The sequence below is a fragment of the Boleophthalmus pectinirostris genome, unplaced genomic scaffold (assembly GCF_026225935.1).
Source record: "Boleophthalmus pectinirostris isolate CB_2022bp ecotype Guang Dong unplaced genomic scaffold, ASM2622593v1 HiC_scaffold_6, whole genome shotgun sequence".
In the NCBI taxonomy this organism is placed as follows: domain Eukaryota; kingdom Metazoa; phylum Chordata; class Actinopteri; order Gobiiformes; family Gobiidae; genus Boleophthalmus; species Boleophthalmus pectinirostris.
Genome location: NW_026571447.1, coordinates 20,203,983 through 20,225,785, shown reverse-complemented (window position 1 = coordinate 20,225,785; position 21,803 = coordinate 20,203,983). Strand labels below are relative to the sequence as shown.

The following is a 21,803-nucleotide window of genomic DNA, read 5'->3' as shown; positions in this document are numbered from 1 at the left end:
TCATGTGTCAGTACAAGAATATAACTAGTTAGATTTGGTATGTACAAATTAATCTTTAAAAATGCACTATGTAACTTTTGTGATAGACGAGCTGTTGCCTTCTTATCTCTAAGTCTGTTACTTTTCCTAGAATATTTCATAGTATGGCATTAAATAAGTCAGATCTGCTCACACTAAGAAGGCATGTTTTTCAAGATTTTTTTTTTTTCTCTTTTTGAGTAATAATCATCAAAATCATAAAATCAAAAATGTGGATCATTCCAGGCAAAGCAATTTAGACAAACAAGTGATAGATAAATTCACTGAGAGTGCACCTTTAATTTACCATAAACAACATCATTTAAAAATTCGAACTGTCCATGATTACCTGAACGCACCATTAGTACAAGATGAAAGAGTTTGGACCCAGTGCATACTCCTCTGTCCACCAGATGTGTGAAATAAAGATGTGCAGATCAGGTTTTGCTCTGACCCTACCTATGCCCTTATGTACAGTGCACACACCGTGAAGGCCAGACCAGCTTTCTGTTATTTTTTTGAAATGCTTTGCACATTTTTATGACCAAATATCATACAATTGTAAACGTCTCTGTGATATTGTAGCTATCACCTTTAGGTCCTAGGTCCACAGCTGTAGTTTGGCTCTTCAAAAGTCCAAAGCGAAGCAGTGACCCAGCATCCCTACTTTGAACTCTCAGGTCTAGTCAGCTCACGCTTTACCTGTTTTACGCCAAGAATAACTCACTTCCTGACTATAAAGCTATCACACGTAGACTGTCTCATAATAATTTACTGAGGATTCTTGATAGGAAGCAGACATGCATAACTGGACTTTCTCCGGTTTGAGATTGGCAGAACCAGGTGTCTCAAAAGCAGCTGGACCTTTTGGACCTTTTATCAGGGAACCCCGTTTGACTTTTTGGCTCTGCTCCTCATTGGACAGTGAAATAATGTCTGTGAAATTAGTGAAGTGTGCAGGCCAGGCACTGTAAAAAAGATGTTAAAAGGATGGAAAATACAGTCTAACACAACAATTCAACTATATTGGACAATATCATGAGCAAATGTGAAACTGGGTTGTTTCAGAAAGTGACATGTAAATGGGAGCTTCAACTTTTCCACTTTAAACATTTTGTGATAGACTGTTTCAGATAATGAGGGGTGTGAGAAATTCAGCAGCATTTAGTTCTTCTCATTGATACTCAACCATGATCCCAAAAAGCCATACCAATAAGTGTACACAGTTTGTCACATTTTAAATGCCATTCCCTACTATGGCTGCTAGATCAAGGCAATCTCTCTTACTCTTTTACTATGACATGGAGTAGTATAATCTTAAAATCCATGGCAGTATCAGGAAGAGCATCTGGCTTACCATCTTTCCCAAACACTGATTAAAAAGTTAGATTTATGTAGTCTTCTACCTCTACTGGGCACACATTCACAGACTATTGTGCAAAGACTGGAGGCTACACAGGTCTTTCCAACAGTGAAGATCCAACAACCTCCGGTTTAATACCTATATTAAAGATACTATATACTATAATTTTCATACTTCAAAACCAGGATATTTTTGAAACATAGTTTATTTTACATTGCTTCATGATCATCTTCCATGTAGAGCCAACTATCAAGGCTCCCTTGCATCTTTTCCATTTACATAAACATGTCACTATTCATTAAAGCGACCACTATATTGTAGCCACATACACAAGGTCACTTTAATTAACATAATTTCCCTGGTTTCTGCTTCCCAGTGCGTGGATGAGTCCAAGAAGCCTCTCCCAATGATGCCTATGAATAAGAGCCTTATCCTGGCTGTCTATGCGTGTGTTATTCTTTGTCCTGGGTCCATGTGAGTCATTGAGGGCAGCAGGGAGATGGCTCGTTTACCTTAGACTTACATAGTGCAGCCACAGAACAATCTGTACATGTGCGTGTCCTTGTTTAACTTGGATTACTCTTCCAAACAGTAGCGCCAATTCAGGATCATATTATTTGGGTTTTAATCATTCTAGTTGAAGGACAGCGCAACGGCATGGGGCAAAAGTGAGTGTATGTGCGTGTATGTGTATGTGTGTACATGTGTGGGTGGAGAGAGAGAGGAGGTGTTGTCGAGAACAGAGGTCTTTTGCAGATGTTGCGAGGAAAGCTGCAAAAGTCAATGGAAACTTTTGTGGTTATCAGTTGTACGGCGCTCACTAACTTAACCCAAGAATGCCACATGAAGCCGCATCCCCGCTCTAAAGCCTGACAGATTAATAGTTATGAAAAGATTGTACCAGCGAAAGTTGTTTAAGGGATTAAGCGAGAAGGCAGAGTTTGAAAACATGTTTACTTGAAGAGGTGAGGGCTGCTGTCGTAGTGTTAGGTTTCCCTGTTGGACAGCGGCCCGGTGCGGAGGCAGAGCAGATTCCCCTTCGTGGTGTCCCAGGACGTAACATGAGGAATGCACATCAGTCTGTCTCTGTCTGTTTCTCTGACCTTTTCCAATTGTCCTTTCTTATACTTTGAGTGACTTTTAGATTAACTTTTGTCATGTTAAGACATGCTGGAAAATGTAAAATAAAAACCAGGAATGTCAAATGAAAAAATAAAATATGGCTGTAATATGTTAAGATCCCAAAAACCTTTTTTTAAAAACCTTTTCCATATCTACGCAGCTATTGAGATACGGCCACCATTCTGTGATCACCACCAGTTCACACAATCATTGATCCAAGGTGGACATACTGGGACTGTCCTTTGAATGGACCAGTCCACTATAGGTGTCAGTGGTGCTGTTCTATAGTGTGGTATCTGACCATGAATCTGACCCAAACTGCATTTAACTATTGTGTCAAATATGTATGTAAGTAAATAGTATATTTGTATGTAAAAGGCATTCTTCACTCTCAATTTTCCATCTAACTCACTCCATGCCTTCTCTTTTCTGCTGTTTATTTAAATCAGCATAGTGCCAATAAATAATCGGTTGACCAATACAAATTTTGGTTCACTCTGTCACCACTGACAGATTAGCTGACTAAGTGCCTATAATAAATAACATGCCAAAAGTAGAAATTAAGTTGACAGACTTTGGGTTAGTATTCAACAAATTATTATTGCTTTGTAGTTTTCGGTGTGGTTTAATGAAAAAGTTGCTCAAGTTGCACAAATACTGTTGGCGTCTTACAGTTACAATTTATATCCTGAAGACATCCACATCATGTCCATTAGTGATGCACATTTCACCATATGCAACTCTTATTTCCCCAGGTCCAAATAGAAAGTCTTATCTGATCTGTTTAGCGTCTGTTTCTGTACTTGTCTCAGTTTTAATATGGACATTTTGGAAAGAGATATCTACTGATGTTCGCTCTCTGGATAATAAAGCTGCCGGCCTGCCTCCTCCAGCACAGATCACCAATAATAGGCCATCCATGACTCCACTCCTTTATTCTTTCACTCACTGCATGATGTGAAAAACACAAGTCTCTTAAAAGGAACTGAAAGCAGGGTTTACGTCTTCCAGATTTCTTGGAAGCTAAAGTTGATTATCTTATCCGAAGGTCCGTTGTCCACAAAATCATAGTCTCTTTATATGAGTTCTAGTAATATTTAATTATGAGATGATAATAGACTTTCTTCTATTTTATCATTTTGACAATTTTATCTATTTTTATATATACGTTTTTAAACTTTTTTTTCTGTTTGTTGTTTTTATCCTTTTATTTAAAGTATTTAGAGCAAGTAGTAAAGTAGTAGTAGTAGTAGGAGGCATAGAAGGAGTAGGGAGTACTACTATTTTGTGTGCTTTCTCCCCTCCTGATGTACAGTACCACAGTCACTGCCACTGCTTCCTCTCACATCACATACTGTGGCAAGTAGTAGTAGTAGTGAGAGGAGTAGGAGGAGTATTTTGCATGTGTTCTCCCCTCCTGATGTACAGTACCACAGCCATTGGCCATGCCTGCTCTCACATCACATAGTGTGCCAGTGACACAAAGACTGCTGTGTGTCACCTCTATTTCTGACAGCCTTAATAAGTCAGCAGGCCTGAATATAGTGAAAATATTGGCATTGCGGTTGGACTGATTGGCCTAGCAGAGCCCGCCGCGTCTGTTTCTTGAAGGTGTGGCATAAAATCACAGAGAAAACTCAAAGAATGTGTGCTGAGCTTTAGCAGGCTCTGAGCAGCTGCAGGAGCTCACTGGCTTTTATGGCTCTGCAGCAAAAGGGAACCTCCTCACCACAACAAGAGGCAGAGGAGAAGAAAGAGGACAAATGAGGAGGAGGCGTTTCAAGTTCAGGGTTAAGTTCTGCAAGTTCAAGTCTGTTTTGACTACAAAGAGGAGGGTTGGATTTGTAAGAAAGATTGAATTTGAAATGTCACTGCAGAATAAAGAAATAATAGGTCAACAACTGAATATGAGTTTCTGACAGGAGTTTTAAAATACACCTCAATTCCAATTAGGAGTAGTGATACTGTATTGGATACTAGTAAAAACTGTATTTTGTGACATTATACTACATTAGAATAAATCACATACCTTATTTAGTTTAGTTTTTTTTTTTTTTTTTTGCAAAGGTAAAATCTACTTTTGCTTTTATTTTAGTTAGGAACCAAATATCGTATCAGTAGAATAATATTTAAAGTACTTGTTGTTGAGTGTAAAGTTTATATAAACTACAAGAGTTAACAAAGTAGTTACAGTTAGTTTATTTCCATGTCTTGTGTCCCAGCCAGTGCACACTTTTGAAGGCCTATTTTTAAATTGTGGTGTGATTGCAATCCTGTACTGCTGTCTGTTTTATAATAAATAAAATAAGCCTCAGCATTGTTATCCTGGAATGGCATTATCAACTGAATGTATTTTTCTTTATTTGTAGATGGCCATCATCTTTGGGAGACAGAAGCCAAAGTGGACAAGGAATCCGTCAAATCTGTAAGTGCGCCCAATCAGTCATCTCGTGTAGCCATCTTGCTTTCTTCTGTCCCGCCTTCCCTTGACACTTCCTCATTTTCTCTGCTCCTCATCTGTCCCCTGTAATGATGTAACCTTTGCTAAGGCGTTACAAGTTTCAACACAGACAATGTTGATTAGCCCATGCAATCCTGAATGGAATTTTCACCCAATCTCTGCATCCTCTTGGAGTAAACACGACCTGTCATTTTGTTTTGGTGTCTGCTAACTGTTTGCAGCTTTCGCACTCTTGCCCTCCAAGCATAGCCAGACAATTAGTTCACATAGTTATACTGTACTGTACTCTGTCAATGAATACTTTCAACAGCTGTGGTGAAAATGGTATACATAATCGTCAATTAATTAACTTTGATAGTATGCGGTTAATGAGTATAGCACATGTTTTCAAAATATATATTTTTTTCTTTTTAAAAGTGCATGAGGTTCTAATAGCAGTACAGCCGACACAGTATTAGTTAATCTTGATTTGATATAGCAAATTAGTACTGCTAATTAATACTACTGAGGTTATACAGTAGTAGAATTCCTATTCTACACTAGAGCCTACATTAAAGGTGTACTATCTAACTTTTTTAGTGGAGGGTCTGCCATCTGCATGTCTCAATGGAGATGTTATTGCTTTGCCTGGAATGAAAATACGGCATTAAATGTTTTTCAAGCAAGTGGCAGATCCTCCACCAAAAAAGCTACATGGTGCACCTTTAAAGAGACATTCCGGAATTCTGGACATAGGACCTCATTTCCTAGTTAGCCAGAGTGTTGGAGACGTGTGGAGACACATTTATAAATATTTCATCCAGTCCTTGTATTTGCAGAGGTCGCTGGTGCTAGGCTAGCGCATGTTAATGGCCATAGTTAGCCTGCCACTAAAAACAGTCTTACCCACTCCACAAAACACTCGAAAAAAATCTATTATTACGCCAGACTGTCGATGTGTAAAACCAACCTTGCATTTGAAGGATTTATGTCTGAGCAGTAGCAGCGAGTTGTAATTCCTGATATAAAGCTTGGCAGCGACAGACTGATATGAGACCTAGCACCTCTCTTACCGGCAAAGTAAAATTCTGCTGCTGAGAAAATAGTCCCTCAACATGGGATGATTCATGCCATGCAAGGTTAGTTTTATTTCAGACATTGTTCTATCAACACATCAAAACATCAACAAGACATTTACATCGGCAGTCTGGTGTAATAATAGTTTGCTTCCAGTGCTTTGTGGTGTGGGTAAGACTGTTTTTAGTGGCAGGCTAACTATGGCCATTGACATGCGCTAGCCTAGCACCAGCGACCTCTGCAAATACAAGGACTCGATGTAATATTTTAAAAAGTGTCTCCGCAGGCCTCCAACACTCTGGCTAACTAGGAAATGAGGTCCTATGTCCAAAATTCTGGACTGTCCCTTTAATGCAGGCTCTAGTATAGAATAGGAACTGAATTTACTGTATAGTCTCAGTAGGACTCATGTCATTTGTTATATAAAACCAAGCTTAAAGGTGTGCATTAGTTGGCATTCAGTTCCCATATTTAGTTTTTTTCTGTAGTGGCAGCCTAGACTTGGACCACCACATCTGTACTCCAGCCAAAGCTGGATTGCAGCGTTGATTTTACCTGCTGCGTTTCATAAGAGCCCCTAATCAGAAAATAAACCAGACCACATTCCCAATTTCTTAATCTAAAACATTAGGAAGTGGGAATAATGAGGAGGAAGGCCTCGGTGTTGTTGCACGTGTCACCGGCCGACTGCTGCTTTTGTATACTCTGGACCTAATTACAAAAATCTCCAGTCTATTCACTTTGTCTGCCTTTGGAGCCAAGCACTCAAGGAGGACCTCTTGTGTGCGTGCTGTATGTTTTGAATTGCTTTAGTCTTTCATCAGCGGCATCTACCCCCTCCCTTCACCTCTCTATCTGTTTGTGTAAGCTAGCCCAGTCAATTTACCCATTTCTCCAAGTCTAAAATAAGTAGATCTAAATGCGACAACTTGAGGGTGTTTTTCTCCTTGTTATTGTTGTTGATGCTATTGGCCCAGGTTAAATGGCAGAGTTGCATCAGGAGGGGATGTGTGTGAGGACCGAGGTTACCTAATTGGCCTGCAGGGCTGGGCCAATGTGCAAAGGGCTAAGAGTCCCAGATGCTGGAAAAATTAGCGAGTGTGAGTGAGTTTATTTGTAGATACAACAAACATCATTATAAACCTGCCCTGTCGGCTAACTTAAAGCTAACCAGGCCCCCTGCACCTTCCTGCTCAGCAATATTTTCATTCTTACAGGCACATTGGTAGAACTAAAAAAAGTTTCCAGATCAGAACTATTTTGTTACCTTGATGGCAAATAAAAGTAGGATTTATAATTACAATAACAGCAGTATTGGTACCTGTTATGACTATTGAGTAAGATGTAATAGTTTTTTAATGAGCTGAGGAAAGTTCATTATGTACATTTTCTGGTGGAGGGTGTGTCACCTGTTGCTGTCTCCACAGATGTTATTGCTTTGCCTGGAATTTTCCACAGTATTCCATTAAACTAATCAAATCTTACATGTATTCAATTGTTTTGGTAGCTAAAAAGAGCTTGAAAAAAAATGCGTTCTTCTGTGACCAGACCGGCCACTTCACAGATCTGACTTGTAACTTGACCTGGTGCCATCTACTGCCTCTTGTTATTGTTTTTTTTAGAGTTCATATTAGAGCCTCTAGTGTTTTATTTTGTTTTTCTCTGAAGTCCACCTATACCTTCCTGCCTTGCCATATTTTACTTCCCACATTCAAAACAAAAGGTCACGTGCAAAACACTCACCACCTGCACACTTCCCCATCATCTGGAGAGCAAATTAAGTACAAGGACACCACCCTTTGAACCTGACCCACACAAAAGGTGCTTTCTGTCACACTACCTCACAATGTGGACCCCATGAAGTGACAGCTATTTTAGGCATTTTAGTGAAATTCTCCTCTTGTTCCTCTGACAGCAGTCGAAAGTTCACATCCGTCCAGACTTGTCATAAACTGGCCTTGTGCAGGGGCTTGAGAGGGGCTGGGGAGTCTGACAGTGAAAAAACATCTTCTCAATCAGGGTATCACAGGGGTATTAGCAAATGCAAGAATTCAAAAGTGTTAATATTATCATACATTTCCACTAAGTCATTTAAAGGTGAATTCATTCTTGGTCATACTACGAATGTGCAGGCAGACATGAGGTTTTGGTTTTGTCTTATTTTTTAATTAATCATTATTATAAGGACCACATGCCTTTCTTTAACCACCTCTGTACTGGACGCTGTGGTGGGACCCAGCTAAAGCCCAAGGGTCAAACATAGGAGACAAACAGGGCCACTGGACTAACCTCCTGGGGCCTACGACTGCCACTGCTGCATCTGCACTGGACCAGAGCAGCTCATTTAAAGTGCAGCCTCTTGGAAACACTCACCCAAATACAGACCTGGCACTAAGTAAACACATGGTGAATAATTTTACGCACGAGAAATGACGCCATTCAAATGTGAAATGAAAATTTATGCAAAGAAAGGCCTCTGCCAAAGATCATTATTCTAAGTGACACTTAATCAGAGGTGGAAAGTAACGTGACTCTATACTCAAAAAAAAAAAAAAAAAATTTAAACAGGATAGCTTTTATACTTAAAGCACCACCACATAAGATTTCAGGGGGAAAAATATATTTTATCTAATCATGTGTTTTTATTGCTCTAAATCTCCATGAAAAGACAAGCATAAAGGTCTGACTCAGAACTTGACCTGGTGGGCTCTATTGTCTTATGAAAATCTCATCTCTTACACAATCGCTTACCTTGAATGTTGTACAATATGGCATAAAACCCATCTTCATGTAAAATATTCCAAAGCACATTGTGTCTCTATGGATTGTAGGAGGTACAAGAAATGTTTCATGGTGGGGCTTTAAGCAAAATTTAGAGGACAAATACTTTCAGGCAGATTTACTGATTGAGTTGAGTTTTATGTTTTATAGAACTAAAATACAAACAGACCCATGTCCCATCCTTCTCTCCACATACAAATCCCCACTACCACCACACAAAAACACACACATAGAAACTTTACTGATTGCGTTCTAAGTATTTGCATTAATTTGTTAATGTACTTAGGTTGTTTTGTGTTAACTCCTGTTATTTCGTTTTCTTAGAGCACACTTGTTGTGGAGATCCCGCCATACAGGAACCAGCGAATATCCAGCCCGGTCCAAGTCAACTTCTACATCTGCAACGGCAAAAGGAAGAGAAGCCAATACCAGCGCTTCACCTACCTGCCCCCAAATGGTAATCATTATCACCATGTCTCCCCTTTAACATTATTACAACTGACAGTGAGTGACACATACAGGCTGCACACTTCTGCTTTCATCAAACTGACTATTTGTCTAGGACCTGACATCCATCCACCGCAGTTTATTTCAATTGTCATGTGAAATTTACGGTCAAATTTTGCACAACGAATCGGCTGGCGTGGCATTGTGGGTAAATGGACTAGCTGTGTGTTGTGTTTATTTAGTCGTGAAAGCACGTTCCTGAGCCATGAGGTGATCCCATGCTGAGTGACAGAGCCTTGGAGCTAGTGTTGAAGTGAGAAGTCAATCCCCCAGCGACCCCAATTTCACATTATACTTTTAACACACAAACTACTACAGACCTATGGGCCAATCCTATCTGTCAAGTAGAGACGTGAACTTCGAGCACTACATCTTTGTCTGTTTTCTGCAAATCTTTGGCATGTGTTTATAGGTGCCTTTCAAATAGGAATCCAAAGAATGCGTCTCTGAGAGTAAGTATTCAGCCATAAGATTACATTGCAGGTTATTGACTTTTTCCATTAGTGACAGGTGACGTTAGAGATTCTGTTAACAAAAAAAAAAATAAAAAAAATGGATTCAATGACACAATTTAATCATCTTTCACAATTACTGACACTACAATCCCCCCAAAACATTCCTGTTGTATAATAGATCACCATTTCTCAAGAAAGTGACTAGTTTTATAAAGTAAAGTGCATGTGACATAAACAACTAAAAATAGCACTTCACATTTGGTTTGGAGTATAGAAATATTAGAAATAACTTGACTTTGGTTCTAAAATTGCCATAATAAGTATTTTACTTTTTTCTTTCCTGAATAACCCCAATTATTAATTAAAGGTCTTATATTTCGCAAAACTGACCCTTGTGAGCTTTAAGCCATGTTATAATGCTGTTAATTCCCAAAAACCTACCTAGAGTTGTGTTTTATTTCATTCACACATTTGAGTAACTGTTTATTGTTAGTCTGTCTACAGCTCCAAAGCCAAATATGCTCTGTTCCAGTTTGTGATGTCATACAGTGGTAGTTTTCTTGTTAACAGCTAAATTTTACTTTTAGTTCAGTAAAGACTGGTAATTCTCGGGCTGAAATCATCCAAATGATTCTAGTGAAGGTGTATGGAGTTTAAAAGCACAATGGAGCACTTCTTGTATTACCACATGACATCACAAGGTGGAACAGAGTGTTGAGAGAAGAACTCACCCTAAATATGCAGGGTTTGTGTGTTAAATATGTGAATGAAACAAAACACAATTTCAGGTATGTTTTTGATGAGGAAACAACATTATAACATTGAGCAGAAAATAACATAATATGGATCTTTTTAACACTTTGACATGCCTATAAGTTTTAACTAACCACTGTCTACTCTCTCATAGCGGCTGGAGCAGGCTCTGGATAGTTGAATGAAAAAAAAAAAAAAAATGAATGAGCTTAGTGAAGAGTAAAGTTTCATGAGACTATTTATTAAATTAAGCCTGCCCATCCCTTATTTGAGTAAACCAGTCAGCAACTTTGAAAGCCTCACCCTCTTTTTGATAACTACCGATCCATTACATTTAAACAATTGTATCTTGTTTTCATTGATTGTTGGCTAATGCATCTAATGTGGTATCGGATAAGTATTCCATGTACACTTTTCTACGCCCGCAGCTGTTAATATGATGTGACAGTTCGATTATCAGTAGATGTATTTATGTCCATTGCAGTCAGGAGATAAGCAATTTCAGATGAGCCTTTTAGAGACAGTACAAGTCAGCCCTATTTGGAGATGCCTGATTACAGTAATGAAGAGTGCACTGTGGGTAACTGGGCCAAAGCGGAGGTAGACGGAGCCATATATAGAATATCCATTTCATATAGTGAACTGCTAAGACAAAGAAAGAAGACCTTATCTGACTGTAGTGAGTGAATCTGAGTCATTACCCTGAGCACAAACACAGGTCTAATTAAAAGATGACTTGTTGTTGGCTGCCGACTGAACCACAAGTACAGTGCGGACCACACAAGCAGGGCCATGTTTTCTCTAAGGACTGCAATTAACTCACTGTGTTAAGGCCAAGGTCTGCGTGAATCTTATGCTATAATACTTACTAGAATAGATACTAGAAGACTATATAGCTGACTAAAATAAACATTAAGTATTAGTGATGCCACTCCGGTATTGTATATCGGTGCCGATACTAAAAATTTTTGATGGATCGAATACTGGCCTCAAGATATCTGTACATAAATCAGTGCAATAAATTGATTTATGGACCAATATTGGCCAAAAACACCTTGTAATGTTGAACTTGTATTTTTTCAAAGCTGTTCTGTAGAGCCCGACCGATATGGATTTTGTTGTGGCCGATATGAAACGGATATAATGGGAGTTGGAGCTGCCGATAGCCGATATATTCGCCGATATATTTAGTGATGAAAAAATTCACTGTAAATTTTGAATTGTTTAAAAAACTTAGGTTTGGCTCTAGTGGATTCTAAATTGGGTTTATTTAGGCAACATTTATTGTTGTTCTGACTCTTTACATCATATTTACATACAGTAGTTTGGCCTAATGGCATTTTTGCATCACATTCTAGACACTAGTGATGGGTATTCCAGTTTTTTTTTTTTGGAAAACCGGCTCTTTTGGCTCGGCTCACTAAAGCAGCTGGCTCTTTCGGCTCCCAAGTGACTCTTGAGATTGTTTTGTTGCAAGCAGGACTAAACCAGAACTGAACCAGGACTGAAAAAGGACTAAACCAGGACTAAAACAGATTTAAACCATGTGTGAAACAGGACTAAACCAGAACTTAACCAGGTCTGAGTGTCGGGACTCGGTTTCTATCTCTCTCCTTCACTCGAGCCCAAGATTAGTCCTGGTTTATTCATTTTATGATGAACTGCAGCCAAATATGCACTTTTATTTTTTTTATCCTATGCACACGCAGATTTCTGAAAGTTTCGTTTTCAGCCGCTGCTGCTGTCAAACTACGGGTCTACAAGCGGCATGAAGAGAAAAAGTGAGAAAAAGAGAAAACACGGCTCCCAATAAGAAACATGCTCCCGTTGTTCGCTCTAAGAGCCGCTTCGATCGCGACCGACCCATAACTCCTAGCTAGTAAATAAACTGCCGCTATTAGCCTTTAGCCGTAATTAATTATATCCATAAATGTGGATAATTCACACGTCTATTCACAGTTCATTTACATATCAATGCAGGTTCAGTAACAAATATACGGCCAATATAGTCACTTTACAACAGACCAATAGAAAACAGCCTGTTTATGTGCGGGAGCTACAGCAGCTAATCGCTAACAAAACCTAAACTAGCTTCAAAGTCGATGTATTTCTAACACTCACCGCTCACACAGGCTCCTCCTCACATCACAAGTCTGCACTAATAAATGTCCTTTTAATCCAGACTCAAACCGATTGTCCATAAAAAGAATATAATCTCAGTGTTGCGCACCGCTGCGGGTGTAAACAAACACACGTGAGTGAAGTGACGTCACTCTGGGGGGGTGTTCAGGGACAGTACAGACACACACAGACAAATTACACCGCAGATAAATACTGATGCGGAGCCACATATGAGGACATTTATCTATCTGTAAATTGGATTAAATCAGTGCTTCTCAAATAGTGGGGCGCACCCCCTGGGGGGGCGCGAGGCTCCGTCAAGGGGGTCGCGTTTGACCTCGGGAACATGCTTTTTTATTTTTTTATTTAGATTTTTTTTTTACTGTCCTAGAATAAAGTGCAATTGCACTTCCACTACATTAGGGGGCAGAGCGCTCTCATTGGCAGAGTGTGCGCAGGGAGCATTCGCTCGGTGGTGTAGGAGTTTTGTTTGCACTGAGCATGCGCACTTTGCACACAGCACAGAGTTTGAGTATGAAGTGTAGACACGAAGTGTAACAGACCCTCAAGTGACACCATGAAAAAATATTTAACAGGGATGAGAAGACAGACGGAGAGAGACGGAGATAAAGAGACAAACGAAAATCTCCCGAAAGCTAAGACGAGGAAATATGACGAAGCGTATGTAGCGCTTGGCTTCACTGTGACTACGGTGGGAGACGAGGAAAGACCGGTGTGCTTACTGTGTCTAAAAATGTTGGCAGCGGACAGCATGAAGCCCAATAAATTAAGGCGTCACTTAAATACATTACACCCCAATCACTCTGATAAGCCGCTTGAGTTTTTTTCAGCGAAAACGTGCCGAATATTGCCGACAATCATCCCGCAAATGATACTCACGCGGGGGGGGGGGGGGGATGACAGGAGCAGCCATATATCGGTCGGGCTCTACTGTTCTGTATTTACCTTACGTGATAAATAAGTTCCAAAACACATTTGGATAACTGTTTCCATACAGCATTTGTGTTTAAAGGAAATAATTCATATTTTCAGTCTCTGCTCTGCTTTCAGTTGATATCGGATATCGGCAGACACTTAAAACTGCATCAATGTCACTATCAAAACCTAGAAAGCTGGATCAGTGAATCCCTATTAAGTGAAGATTATGTTGCTAGAATTGTATAGACAGTGCACACATTTCTGACAATATCTTATTTTTATAGAAAATGTGGCACCTCCTGTTTATGTTTTTGTGATTTTCCAAAAAATCCAGCAAAGATATCACAACCAGTTCCAACTCTGTTAGAAATTTAAAAAAAATAAGATTTAATATGTATTATGCAATTTGAACCCAAATTCTGATAAATCCAAATTTTTATTTTGTTTTGTTTTGTGAGTATATTTCACATTTACACCTACAAGGCAGTTAAAAACTAAATGTTCAATATTGGAGATACTTATGGTGCAGTAGTCATTTCAAACCAAACAAAAATAGGTGACAGAAAAAGATTTACTGAAACTAAGAATATGTAGGTAAATTCTAGTGAAGACCGTTGCTTTGAGGGTTTCAGTATGATGGTGTAATATCCGCCAGGTATGAACAAGCACACACACACACACACACACACACACACACACTAGGCACACATTGTTGTCAACACTTCTTTGCTGGTCGTTTATGAAAACGGGGTTTCCGGCCCACTGTCCCACTTCAAGCGCACTTGTGGTCACTGACGCTGTGTAGAGAGTACATTTCTTTCACACTCTGGTGTCTGCTCATCTATAAAAAGACTAAGCTGATACTTAAAATAGCTAGACTTGTTTGAGAGAGCGGAAGGATGAGACAAACACGCGCTGGGACACAGATGCTTGTGAAAACCACCTTGATTTTCCACTCAGGTCATGTGACTGCCTTGTTGATACAATAGTGTTTTTATGTGTGCTGTGAGCCCTGAGACAAAAGTTTTAGTTTTTATATTATATTATAAAGAGGCTGCATTGTTACAGACCTGTACTGATAAGAATCTCATCCAGTGTCAGACTCCTCCAAACCAGAGCTATAATGTATTTTTATCAGATTGACTTTGTTGTGGAAACTCAGCCATTCAATGTTACTGACGAGAGAGACAGAGAGAAGAAAGAGAGAGAGAGACTTGTCAAAAGTGATAAAAATAAGGCTGTGGTTTAGGTAGACTCTATTGTTGAAAACAGACTTATTGAGTAAAAATACTTTTGGGGAAAAAAAAAAAATCTAGAAATTATGATAGGGCTTAAGCATCCCCCGTGTTATTTAGTAGGACTGTTAAAAGTAATGTTGTCCACCAGTTTCCTAGATGTAAAAAATAGATTTTTATAATTTTTTTTTATTACATCAGAGATGATTGTCTTATCCACAACTTCTACTTTGTAATGTTAATATTTACTCTGAATATAAAGCTTACTTTTGTATCTAGTGAATGTAGACAGACATAATAAGCACTATTAGTCCTACTGTGCAATTTTCTAAGAGGGCCATCCAATGTGTATGTTGAAAACCATATCCACGAACATTTGTGGCTTTCTTGGTCGTGTGCCATCTTGAAATGTACACCATGGCAAGTTCCCGGATCAGCCTCACAGTTCCAGCCTCTCCTCGGAGCAGTGGTGCGTGAGCTGTAACATGTGACGTGTCGCTGTACAAATAATACACCGTTTTCCTACAGACCACATTAAACAACAACGTTCCCCAAACGAGCTGGGAAAGAGCATGTCTGAAACGAGCTGGGAAAGAGCATGTCTGAAACGAGCTGGGAAAGAGCATGCCTGAAACACAGATTCTGGGAACCCCGTTATTTTTACAGGCTGACTGGAGATTCCTGTAGAATGGTGGTCTATTCTTAACATTTTCAGTTTCTCCCCCTTAAACACATTGGTTTGTGGTTACCACAGGAGACAGAACATCTTCTATGACACATGCAGGAAAAGCCAGTATAATGCACACATTGTTCTTTTTATAACATTTTTGCACAGTCATATTCTAGTTTGGAAAGAGTGGAGCAGCCCTGACTAAGTCCCACAGTGCAGGCAGACCAGTGCTGGGAGACCAGCTTGTACACAGTGGGATATGGTCCAATGAGCCACCTGTTTTTGTTAAATGTCACAAGCAATAGAAAAGCACAAGCAAACATTAAATCAATTATTTGTTGAAAAATTATCTCTGAGCTAAGATCGAAGAAAGGCCAGAATAAACGGAAGACAAAAAAGAAAGCAACATCACAGTAATTATAGTAGTCAATGGTTAAAACCTGATTGAATTCTAGCATAAATTTTTATTAACGTTATGAAGTGAACTATTATAATAATTCTGTTGTATTTTATTAAGCCTCATTTGAAACCATGGAACAGACATCAATCAGATTTAGCTGTCAAATAATTGCAATCATGTAAAACAAATGCCAGAAAACAAAAGGCCAATGCTAGCTAGTAGAATACAGAGAGCAGCCATGATCAGTGTAATCCAGGCAGACAGGAGGGAGGCTGCCAAAGCAGGGAGAGGACCATGTGCGGTGCATCCACTGTCTCTGGGCTATAACCCACCGCTCTGGAGGAAATCAGAGCCAGCTGAAGTGAGGACGCGCCTGGTGAATCTGTTTTCTCAGCTTCACATTCAAAGTGCAAAAGAGACACACAGACGACTGGAACTGGAGGGACGCCCATGTTTATATCAAGAGCAGAGGGGGAATCGTGGAAAAATGTGGAATATTCTGAAGGAACGCCATTAGGACAATTCAGTGGGTTTTTTGCTTTCACAACTCCTAGTCTACAGGCACCATGTGGTGGGGAAAAGCCTTATTTTATATTTCTATATTTGGTTAATTGTATTAGAGTGATTATGATATAAAGACTTCAGTCAAACTATAAAATCCAGATAAAGGAGAGGAAGAACAAAATCTCACCTTGAAACCTGTGTTTTTGTGTGTTGCATAAGAAATGCCTTCCCCGTCTCCAGCTATGACACTGCACTTGTGCCTCCTGACACAGCTCTGGTTCACACTTTGAGGAAGAGGAAGGCTCTGCAGTGCTTGGTGTGATTGCTGTGTCCCCAGGCCTAATAACAGTAGGCCTCTGCATTATGGGACTACAGTATTGTGCTCCCTTCAGACCGGGGCCTGTCCCAGGGGCCTGCCCCACAGCAGACAGCACACACTGGGCTGACGTAAACAGGCTACTGCTGCTGGGCTCACAGCTCTGCAGCTCAGCACCTCAGAGACTGAGGCGTGATCGAGGACTTTTGAATCCAGCTCCACAATAATAAACTCCAGCAGCAGCAGAAGCCTGCTTTTATGGGACACACTTGCACTCTATATATTTCATGGCTTACTCAAAGGTCCTATTGTGTGAGTTACAAACACACATTGGACAAGTGCTCTTTATTCATATTGACATCTGTATCCTCTGTGTGCCTTTGAGAAAATGTCACATGTAAAGTTTTTTGCCAAAAGCCATTAATGGTTTGGCATCAAACACTCGCCACACCCATTAACACATTTTAACAATGTGCAGAAATAGAAACAGTATATCCATTGTGACTCATAGGCCTTTGCTATGCATCTGGGTATCTTAACACCAGCTTATTAGCTGCTGTTGGCAGTCCTCTTAAATATGCTCTATATATTTATATCATATCTGACCAATGGGCTTTTTTATTGTGGATTGCGTGTCTTACACATAGCCCTGCACTGCTGCAGTAAAACCTTTACTTTTCAAATGAGTACAAGTTTTAACCTTTGTAAGAGCTTTTCAATTATATTTTCCAGGTGGGCAGATTTTTCTGAAGGCTATGGTCTCTGAGCTGGATATTCAGCACCACATGTCAACACAATAGAATTGTGCACCTTTTCATACCTTTTAGTAGTTTTGTCTGTTTGCATATACTCAGACAGACTGGTAGCGCTACAACACTCCAACAGTCAAGTGGGGTCATCACATTCAGGCATGAACTCCAGTGTCAAACGCCAAAAAAAGACTCAGCTTAGCTCCACAGCTCCTTAAGAAGCATAGCCGACCCAATCAAAATCAAATCATCTTGTTTTTTTTTTCTGACTCTTTCCCTTTATCTTTGGTCCTAAGAGAAACAATTACTTTTAGAGTGTGGAGAAAGCGTGGAGACTCTGGCTTCTCTAGCAGCAGCAGCTCGTTCCTTTAAAGTAGTGTTTTATTGGATATCAGAGCAGAGAGAAAGTCCAAAGAAAATAGGTCTTATTCATTATTAGAGCCAGCTGTGGCTTTCCACACTGATGACTCATCCATTTTTCTTTCCCCCCTCTGCACTTTTGTTTTTTTTCTGTATGTGGTAAAGCGGGGAGGGGGGATTGGTGGTAGGGGTTTCTCTTCTTGAGCACTGCCAAGTTGACGCTGTGCCCAGATCCACTGGTCGTTGTTTATTTGGATTATGGATGCTATCATGCCCACAATTGCCTGCTCATTGCTTTACTGACTCAAGCTCACGTGGATCTCTTGTTATTTTTTTTCTTCTTCCCCCAGTTCCAATCATAAAGACAGAGCCTAACGATGAGTATGACTCCATTGGGAGTGGCCTACCCATCCACTCTCAATCATTCTACAGTCCGACCCGCCTCACCCCTGTCCTGCCTGTACCTGACTCTGAAGCCTGCCTGGTCGGTACCTACACCTGCCCCCCTCGCCACACCACCATCACCCCATCGCCCCCTAGCTCCAGCCCCACACTGCACGACCTCACCCCCATGGCCTACAACAAGTGCCTGCCCAACAGTCCCACACATGGTCCACTGATGTCCAGTATCCACGAAAATCTCAACCATCCCGCCTCGCCAGACCACAGCTCATCCCTAACCATGCTCCAGTCTCAGGGCAGCCCCAACCACCACCTCAACAGCCCGGGACCCCACGGTTACAGCCACATCTACCCTAGCAGCAGTCCCTCGTCCTCCCCTGTGTCTCATCCATCCACGCCTGGAGGTCCTGCGGAGAGCCCCTTTGGCCCTGTCTCCAGCCAGAATGGAGAGAACTCACCCACCCTCCTCCATGAAGACTCCAGCTCCTCATCCATACCCGTGACCATAAAACAGGAGCCCCAAGAACTGGACCAGATGTACCTCGATGATGGTGAGTGTCAAAACAAACTACTACTGGTTCACTGCTTTTTGTAGTTTACAGTTTACAAAGTCAAGTTTACATTCTCTTCCTTTTTCAAAACTTCAGTTTTTCTGGGTGTTGCCATGTTGGTATAGTAGCGTATAAAGATCTTTGACAGTTTACCCCACAGGCTTCTCTGCAGTCAACACCTTGTCTTATCAGCGAGCCCCCACACATTTCGTTGGACCCTATTGTACCTCTTCCCACTTCCTGCCTAAATCCTGTCTGCAGATTTGCGTCAGAATTGTTTAATTTTAGCATGGCTGGATTTATTTGCTTTGCCCTAACATGTGGTGCGGCGTATGTTGTCCTCTCTAAAAAACGAAAATTGCCTTGATGGGATTTCGAAACAATCTGTCAAAACATCAGAGCGCCGAGGTCAGCCAAGCGGAGCGGTGTAACAAAAACAGTGGCACACGCATACAGCCAACCAAACTGTTGATACAAGAGTTAATGACGGAAGCATAACAATGGGCTGGGGTTTCCTGCACCCAGGCACCCCGAGCGACACCTCTTGCGCAGCCTGTGGGAGAGATGCAGGGAGGCGGGTGCTGTCACATGTTTTGTTGTGCTTTGGTTTCCCCTATGGCGGTGCCACTATGCAGCTGACGTCATCAAGGGAGACTGTAGGGTCACTGGTCCCCTCTGGCGATGAGACCAGTAGCACCCAAGGGACCTTATGTTCAAGGTTATTGTCTCTTGTGACCACCCCACCTGTGTCTCATGGGGTCATTATCTATGAGAGCATGAGTGTACTTGTTGTTATGGTGAATTTACACTCTGCCCATAAAGTCTGAATGAATGCAAAGTTAGTCCAAAGAGACTAATACATGCTTCACAATGTTTGTTTGTCAAACATACATGCCTGCTATATATGGAGGTCTTACCTTGTAGTTTCAGGTTGATGAGGGAAGCTATGAGAACCTTGTAGAAACCTGTTTTGATTATTCACACTTAATGGGCTACAATGTAATGATGTCTATAGCACAATATGCCTTTCTGTAAAGGTGGTGGGGACATCTTATTGAAGCCTGCAGTATTCTCTTTCCTTTAAACATTAACTTGAGTTTACTCATGCGTTTATGGTGATGTGAGTGCTCTTCTCACGTAGCTCTGGGAGTTAAAGGGTGATAGGCACATAGGGACCAGGGGAGTTGTGCTGTGGAACTGTAATTGACTTGAATTGTACTTGTCAGCAGATGTGTCAGCCCTGATGAGTCTCATTAGTCCTCAGCTCATAAACAGACAAAAGTCATATGGCCATTATTCCCATTTTCACATTTTCATCAGTTCACTCCAGTTCATCTGGAAATACAATTTCCACATTGTTGCTTTAATTTTCTTCCCTATTTTCAATTGTTATGGCAGGCAAAAGCTTTTTAGTTCATTGAAAATTGAATCAAGTGAAACTCAAGCTTTATTTTGCATTTTTCAAAAGAGATTGTTAAGGAGTCACTTTACACTGCCAATAGAAGATACACCAAACTTTCAGTTCAGTGCTAAACTAAAATCATGTAACCTTGTTTCCCCTTCCCACCACTCAATCCTCTGTCACTTTAGCAGGCCTAATATTTGTGAGTCAAGGAGTCAAATGTAGTCAGGCAGTGATTACTGCTGCATTAGGGATGCACAGGAATTCATATTGATTGAGCAACGACATTGAGGAAGACCTATGAAAAACCTCAGTGTGCTGCCTATCTGCATCAGCTATCGTCTGCTTGAGCCTGTGCGGTGAGCTCCTGGAGACCTGTAAGTGTGTGGTGGTAACACCATACTCCGAAGGCATTCACCACCCACGGGCCGGCCATCTCCCAAGCCCCTTAAATGAGTCCTAAGCTAAAATAAATAAGATCGGAAGGCGGCTTTCAGGGCATCCTGCTTATGTCCGCAGGCATTAGCGCTGTATGTTAGTGAGCTGAGCGCTCCATTAGAGAAGGGAAGACAGACGGATGACCTCACCTCAGCAGTAGTGATTTAACGGCAGCCGCGTTGAAGAGCGCAATTGTGGGCCGGTGATTTGGAGACTGCGGGAGCACACTTGATCTTCCCCAAGAGCAGACCACCTCCCACACTCCAGCACTGAGGCCTCCAGCTCTCATCATTCAGAGAAAATGTGTCTCAATGGTCAGGCCAGCTTTTACACAGCCTCTGAGAAATCACTCAACTCATCAACGCAGGGCTACTGTACCACACAGGAGCAAACATCTCTATTATAGCCTGCTGAACACTTCTCTCCTGTGTGGTTGTATCTTACCATCTAGAGGTCTGTGAAGTCCCTCAGCCAATCCTCCTATGAGAGGAGAATATAATTCAATGTTTTTACCAGTTTAACTTTTAGTTTAACAAAGCCTTGTGAATGAGAGTCACAAGAACCAAGTTTAGGTGTCCATTATTTGAAATATTTAAACATCTGGCACATTTAAATTTTTAGCACTTTAAATAAGCCAATAAGCAGAAATAGCTACCAGAATTACAGCTAAAAACAAACCCCAAATTAAACTAAAAATGGAAACTGTGCCATGACAGCAGACATGTATGTGAGGCGTGACCACAAACATACAGTTATTTTACACAGATGCAATCAGACCCTGGTATGAGTTTATGGTCTTCATCACACGTTGTAAAAGTCACACTTTATTTGGTTCTTCTGGGCTCGATGAGTAAGAGAACACTGTATGGGGTATGTGAGTGTGCCCCTGTGTCCTGTCTCATTAGCCACTATTGTGATGGGTGAAATCATGAATTTGCTGCTCACTGCAAAGGGGCTAGTGCTAATCAATGGTTTCTAGATCCACCCCAGCTGCCTCCCTGCAAAACAGAGGGCCCTTATTCACTAAAAAGCATCATGCAACACACAGCCTCTGCCATTTGCTGACATTTGACATATGTGCACTGATTGCCTCATGTTGCAGGGTATTTTCACTCATGATTATTTCCTGCTTTAATTCAAGGTTTGCGCATCTGAAACCCAGCTTGTTTGCCCAAACTCAAAACAGGATTGTTGTTAGTC

General features: G+C 40.8%; 1 protein-coding gene across 1 annotated transcript in view; it reads left to right on the top strand.

Moving 5' to 3' along the window:
- Positions 1-21,803, top strand: part of LOC110171668 (nuclear factor of activated T-cells, cytoplasmic 1-like) — a 60,873-nt gene that overhangs the window by 24,686 nt on the left and 14,384 nt on the right. The window contains exons 7-9 of the mRNA XM_020937425.2: positions 4,873-4,928; positions 9,126-9,258; positions 18,161-18,763. Of these exons, the coding sequence (XP_020793084.2) occupies positions 4,873-4,928; positions 9,126-9,258; positions 18,161-18,763 (792 nt within the window). The remainder of the gene's footprint in view (positions 1-4,872; positions 4,929-9,125; positions 9,259-18,160; positions 18,764-21,803) is intronic.